Here is a 7,366-nt window from a genome sequence, read left to right as displayed (position 1 = left end):
AAAAAAGCGTGGGATGGGAGGATTTGAGTTTAACAAGGGTGCCCCACTTGATGATGAAGTTGAAGAGGTTAGAAGTGAGGAACTATAAATCTATTAATACGTGTTATGATATCAGAATTTGTAAAATATTCTATATTTTTGGATATTTAAAAACTTTTTGTTATATTGATGTAATTGTCTAATATACTTTTTGTAATGATAAACCAATTAATGAAAAAAATATGTTGGTTATTTTTTGTGTGTATTTACTCTTATTTTGATATGCTTTTTTATCTGTTATTACTAAAAGTGTATTTTATTAAATTACGAAATTAAAAATATAAGGGGATAATTATAAATAATAAAATATCTGAATTACGACAAGACAATTGATAATAAAATATTTTATTTAATGTTTAATTATAATAGTGACAATTGTAATTATCCTGATATAAAGAAAATAATCATGTTTTTATGTGCTGTTATTTTTGATGGATTTGTTTTCTAATAGAAAAATTATGTCAGTTTTAATTTAAGTTATTTAACTATTTTATATATTGCATAAAATGATGAATATTGTGATAGTTCGTCTTAAATCACTATATATCACATTTTTTTAAAATTATATCAATAGTATATAGTGGCCATTAAAAACGATTAAATAATCGTTACAATTTACAGGATTGTTTATAATGTATTTATCATTAACCGATAAATCATGAAAAGTAAAAGATGCAAAGTAACTGTGTGGATTTTTTTCTAAATAGCAGCCAATCCAAAAAAGTAGCACTGTTACACAACCACCTCTTCTAAATTGAATTGTCTTAACTAAAAGTTACAATTAATTTTCACAAAGACAAAATGAAAAACCATAAAAAGAAATCAACATTATTATTATGGAAAACATCTTAATAAAAGAATAAATAAAGAAAACAAGGTACTGCGGACAAAGTCTTACTCTTCAACTATATCTTCCAGTTCATCCATGAAAATATTGTTGATGTGTGATATTTTGGACCAAAACTCTTCATCTAAATCTTCCGGTTCATCCATGAAAATATTGTTGATGTGTGATATTTTGGACCAAAACTCTTCATCTAAATCTTCCGGTTCATCAATGAAAATATTGTTGATGTGTGATATTTTGGGCCAAAACTCTCCAATATGCGGCTCATACTTTTTATGTAAGTCAGCTGCACAATCTACAATCGCCAAATATTCAAGGGTGGTGAAGAGATGAATGTTATCCGGGAGCGCTACCAACTTTGGACAATTTTTTATAGCAAGAGTTTTCATATCAGTCAGAACTGGCAGCCAGTCTGGAAATGATTCAAAATTGTGGCAATGCACAACAATCAAACACTGTAAGGAGTTGGCAACTTCCTCAAACCATTTAGGTAAGGTCACCAGTTGTGATAAAGTTGAAAATAGAACAAATTTTAACTTCAGCTTGGGGCTTTGTTCTTCATGATCTCCCTTCCACAGTTCCAAATCCAAATTACTGCACCCTTTAACATACAATGTTTCTAATTGAGGAAAATTTTTACCCTCCAGCAGCAGAGACTTAAGACTCTGACAGTCAAAAACGCTCAATGTTTTAAGAGTAGGGAATTTCATCCCTCCAAATATGGATTCCACATTATGGCATGATACAACAGTCAAGAATTCAAGCGACACCAAGTTGGCGATTTCATTCATAGGCAAAACAGTTTGCTTTGTGGAAAACTCAAAACAATAGAGACTCATAAGTTTTTTTAATCTTTTGGGCAATGCTTCCAGTTCCACGCATCCTGCAAGGCTCAACACTTGCAAACTTTGGAGCTTGCAGATAGAGTCGGGGAGTCTCTTAATGTTGGGATTTCCCCTAATGTCCAGATATCTCAGATGTTTCAACTTGCCAATTTTACGAGGCAAAGTCTCAAATGTTGCATGACTCAAATCCAAAACACGTAAGCATTTGAACTTTTCCAGACAAGTCTTTAGTATAGCTCTACAGTTGGCAGCTGCTACCCCATTTGGAAACATGACGGTTCTCACAGCCGCTGATTTTTTGGTGATTAAATTGCTAAACAAACCACTTTCTGCAAAAGACAGATGCCGAATATTATCAGGAATATTTTGAATGTTGGAATTGATATGTAGACACTCATCCATAGCAACAAATAGGGCGAGATCATGCACCAAATCATGTATTCTGAAGTTATACACAGTACCGAAGTTTTGAAAATCTTGAAGAAAGGATCTTGACAGAAGTTCATGCAAATACTGATTGGCTACATCTTCACGTGTTCTATCCGTTTTTGGTAATGCGATGAGTCCAAGTGCCCCCCAAAGCCAAATTATTTCATAACTATTATATTGATAATCTTTTGGGTAAAGGGAAAACAATGCAAAACATTGCCTCAAATAGGAGGGCATGAGATCATAACTCAATTTAAGGGCAGGTAAAATGTCATCCTTTTTCTGAGGCAAATTCCAGATTTCATTTTGACTCACATATTCCCATTCATTGGCCTCAAATTTTGAGAATAGTAAACTGCCTAATGTTCTCACGGCCAAAGGAACCCCTCCACATTTTTTCACAATTTCTCTCCCAATATTTTCTAAGTGAGGATATTTTTCCTCTTCTCCTTCTTTAAATGCCCATTTGACTAACACAGACAATGAATCCTCCTCAGAAAGACCTTCTAGAGTATGAGAGGAAGTTGTCTCCATCATGGAAGATACTTTAGAACTTCGTGTAGTCACAAGGATTTTACTTCCTGCTGCACTTACTTGGATTAAATTCCTCAACTCATACCATTTAACACGGTCTTCGTTCCATACGTCGTCCAATACGAGTAAGAACTTTTGACCGGAAAGTTTGTTTTTGAGTTGATTTTGCAGTTGTTCCAGATCTAACATGTTCAAATTCATTTGGTGAATAGGAGCATGATCAGATTCTGAATCATTCACGGAATTGATGATTTTGATAATCAGTTGTTTAATGTCAAAGTCATCAGAAACACACACCCACATCTTCAATGGAAAGCACTCCTGGATCTTCTTATCATTGAACACAAACTTTGCAAGTGTAGTTTTTCCCAAGCCTCCAATCCCCACAATGGGGATAACAGAGAGACTTGTATCATCATCATCAGGATTCTGTTGCATCAGAAGCTCTATGATCTTTTCTTTATCGTGTTTCCTTCCTATCACATCTGAATCACTCACACGAGAGTGTGTCATATCTCTCCGATGAACAACACGTGTGTCAACATCACTCGTTTGAAGACTAAACTTACGCTTATTATCTTCAACCTTGTCTAGTCTGTTGTTGATATCTTTAATTTGTTGAGCCATTTTGTAACGAAAAACAAGTGGATTAGAACTTGAGAAGAAGTGACTTACCTTGTCTTTGGTGCTACCATGAGCTTTGACCACTTTCTTTCGCAGTGTTTGGCACTCAAATTCATCCAAAACATCTTCGGCATCGGAGAAGACAGTTTTGAGTTGAGAGAGCCATCGACGGAGCTCATGGTTGTGTTCCTGCTTTTGCTCAGCATCTAACAGCACATCCTTGACTAAAGAGAGAGTGTTGGTAAGGTCTTGAAGATCGTCGTATAAACCCACCAATCGATAAGCTTCTTGAAAAGTACGAGAAGCAAGCTTTGCTATGAGTGACTCTGCAATGCTGAAGAGAAATGATTCGGCCATAGTTGTCTGAAATGCAAACGGCGGAGATGAGATGGGTAGGCAAAACAGTGTTTCGAAGTCAACTGTGTTGATGAATGGATTCGACAACAACTAAATAACCAATGCCACTTGCTACTATCTTTTAGCATATAATATTGAAAGAGGAAGAAGACTATGAAGTATTAACTATTTTTCTTCCACGTGACATGGAAGTTTTGCAGGAGTTAAAACAATGGTTTCCATACACATATCTATCGGATTTGTTAAAAATTAATTTTATTAGGTAACAATATTATACCACTTGCATATATATAATCTTTATCTTTTAGTATATTATGTTTCTTGATCATTATACTATTTACGGAAAGGAAAGGAAAAGGTTTCTTCGACAACGCCCATTTGACAACAAATTAACAACGACACGTGGCGTGCTGTGATTTGCTGTTTTAATTGGAAACTTGAAAAGTAAATAACCTGATTTGGAGGGCACTTTCGGAATAACCTATTGGCGCCCATACTCTTCCCGAAACTCTCTGTGTCCAAGTTATTCATTCAAAACTTGGCCTTCCACCAAATGAAGTCCCAAACTCTGCGTCCACCATTCTGAACTTTGGGCACGCCACCGAGATGGTCTTTGTTGACCTACGAAATCGTGTTTGGAAGTATTGAAGTCCGGCATTGAAGTCCTTTGTCTCCGTCCACCATTGAAGTGTTGGGAGGAAGTGTATTGAAGGGACAAGCGTTGTCACATTTTCTTCAAAGGAGCGGTTTTTTTACCGTCGCCCTTGTTCGTTGGATGGTTGGGGTGAGTGTTAATCGCAAGGTATTTTATATGCCCTTGTTCGTTTTCGTTTTTTGGAGATTTGACGACGGTTTTTTCATGGCGAACCCGTGTTTTCCCATTTATTCCTTTCGCCATTTATGTATGCGGTTGTTTCGTTTTCCCGTTTATTGTGAGTTTGATTGTGTAATCTATGTTTTAAAGCTGAGTTGAGGATTCCTGACTCCATGGTATGGGTACTTGCGTTTTGGAAGGAGTTTGACTAATAGTAAGTTGATCAGCCTTTGCTATTGTAGGTGAATATTTGACAGACGCTATTTTTAGAGTTTAAAATGGAATCCTCTAATAACAATGTAAGTAGACAGTAAACAAGAATGTTTTCTTTGTTGTTTTGGAGAAGCAATTTGACTATTATAATTTTGAACTGTTTTATAGTGGCGCCTTCGAGCTTGGATAGATACATCGTACATTGCCAACATGAACTCCTTACTGGCAGCGACACATAAGATGCGCATTTTACAAACTCCGTTTAAGTGGTGTTTAGAAATTGTAGATCCTTTAGAGGTGAACCTAAAATTGTTGAAAAAGATGGTTCGTCGATGGGTTCCCCACCATCAATCGTTTAGAGTTAGCCAACATCTGGTGCCTTTCAATGTGCAGGATGTGTTCATGACTTTAGGGTTAGGAGTAAGGGGTTTGGAAATTCCTTTTGATGAATCAGTTGTAGGTAAAGTTGGTGAATCCTTTAATTCAAAATGTACGAAATTGAAAGACCTCATACATATGTTCAATGTGCTTGTAGGTAATGATGATAGTGAGGTAGATGTGGTGTGTCGCTTGTATGTATTAGTTTGTTTTGTGGTGTTCTTTTTTCCCAGGAAGGCAAGATATGTGTCGAACATGCCTTGTTTAGTCTTAGATGACTTAGACAGTTTGTCTAGTTATGATTGGAGTAGTGTTGTACATACATATCTTGTAGATAGTCTAAATAGATGTAATAAGAAACTACTTTCTGGATGGATTGCTGATTCATTGAGCATAAGTGGGAATGTTGTTGTTTTGCAGGTATGATTTATATTGGTTGTTTGTTGCATTAATTCAATCCATAGTAATAACTGTTGTGATTAGTTTGATTGTTTTAACTGTAGTTGTGGGCGTATGAACGGCTTGGTTTGCATGATGATTGTTCTGCCAAGGAATTTCCGCGCGTTAGGCGATTTTGTTCGTTAAATTATACAACAAAAAAAATAGATGTTATGTTTAAGACTGCCGAGGTAAGTAACTTTGTTATGAAGTTATGTTGTTATTTTTATGATTTTTGCTGTTGTTATGTGATTGTTGTATATTAATCGATTACGAGTATTGTTGTAGTATTAATCGATTACGAGTCCTTAATAATCGATTACACCAACCTTAATTTGTCCAACGTTTCCCTGCCACCAACTCTGACCCTGGCAAACACAAAAAAAAACTACTGGGGAGTTATTCAACCTTATGTGGGTAGACCAGGCAAACTTTTGGTACAGAATGAGATTGTTGTAGTATTAATCGATTACGAGTCCTTAATAATCGATTACACCAGCCTTAATTTGTCCAAGGGTTCCCTGCCACCAACTCTGACCCTGGCAAACACTAAAAATAACTACTGGGGAGTTACTCAACCTTATGTGGGTAGACCAGGCATACTTTTGGTACAAAATGAGATTGTTGTACTTTTAATCGATTACGAGTCCCATTTAATCGATTACACCACCCTTAATTTGTCCCAGCTTTCCCTGCCACCAACACTGAACTTGGGAACACCTTCGTTTCGTCTTCCAAACGCATACATCTCGCACGGTTTCAAATATGGTTCACAAAAGCTTGCACAATGACCAAGAGGGTGCGCCCCTATTGAGAACACTGAAAAAACACCAGCAAACACTACTGGGGAGTTATTTACCCATTTCTGGGTACCGCGGACATAGTTTTCGTAAAAATTCCGATTTCTGTACTAGTAATCGATTATAACTCCCCTGTAATCGATTACAGCTTCATCATACCTAGACATTTCATAAAAGTACCACAATTTCAACTTCCCACTACGACCACAAAACAAATGGAATTAATATAACATTGAAAACTGAAACAACCACTTTCTTTATCAACAATACTAAAGAAAATTGTTCCAAATACAACTATCCATAAGTAAACATCATCCTAATACTGGAGTAATCAGAAATTACATTAATCAATCAAGTTTCGGATTATATCCGGTGTACGGAGTTCTACAAACTTGGCTTTTGTAACGTTTTCTACGTACTCTTTCCTTCATAACGGTTTCATGGCTGTAAACTCCTCCCTCACAGTCAAAGTTATTGTAAAAATCATGTTGGTTACACGGTGTACTGTCACCACCTTCATCTTTATTATTTCCTTCAAGCAGCTCAGCCTGCAATCTAGATAACTCTTCTTCAAGTTCTTCAATTACACCATCTTGTTCCTCTAAAGCATCATTAATACCTTTTATCAGTTTCATATTGATTGTTGATTTGTCTTGTTTATTCAATTCCTCTCCATTTGAATTAACTGATGCTTTCACCCATGTTTCACTATGTTCTGTCCTTGATGCACCATAATCATCAAGCATCTGCAATTTCATCACAATTACCATTAAATCAAACATTCATTCAAAGAAATGTAATAAAACAATAAACTACATACCACACCCGTCTCCATTGCACGTTTAATGAACTTGTCACCCACATTTATATTCATCCAATGCAAAAATCTTGGATATTTATGTACACAAACATTCGAAGGAATGAAACGATCACAAAACCATACCTGAAATACATCATATACGTCATAATTAGTCATCTCAATTAACAAACAGCAAACAATCCATGGAACAAATTTACCTGGAACACGTATACACAACCATCTACATAA

The 7,366-nt window shown here is 35.8% G+C and overlaps 1 protein-coding gene across 1 annotated transcript; it reads right to left on the bottom strand.

The window, feature by feature from the left end:
- Positions 1 to 705: 705 nt before the first annotated feature.
- On the bottom strand, positions 706 to 3,732 carry LOC108330254 (putative disease resistance protein RGA1). Its single transcript, XM_052872260.1, has one exon. The coding sequence runs from the start codon at positions 3,673 to 3,675 to the stop codon at positions 934 to 936; it is 2,742 nt and encodes a 913-aa protein (XP_052728220.1). The 5' UTR covers positions 3,676 to 3,732; the 3' UTR covers positions 706 to 933.
- Positions 3,733 to 7,366: the final 3,634 nt, after the last annotated feature.

Source organism: Vigna angularis, chromosome 2 (assembly GCF_016808095.1).
Source record: "Vigna angularis cultivar LongXiaoDou No.4 chromosome 2, ASM1680809v1, whole genome shotgun sequence".
NCBI classification, from domain to species: Eukaryota; Viridiplantae; Streptophyta; class Magnoliopsida; order Fabales; family Fabaceae; genus Vigna; species Vigna angularis.
This window is presented reverse-complemented; position numbering and strand designations above follow the sequence as displayed.

Coding starts and splice junctions, on each gene's coding strand:
- LOC108330254 (XM_052872260.1), bottom strand. CDS start 3,675: ATGGCCGAATCATTTCTCTTCAGCATTGCAGAGTCACTCATAGCAAAG.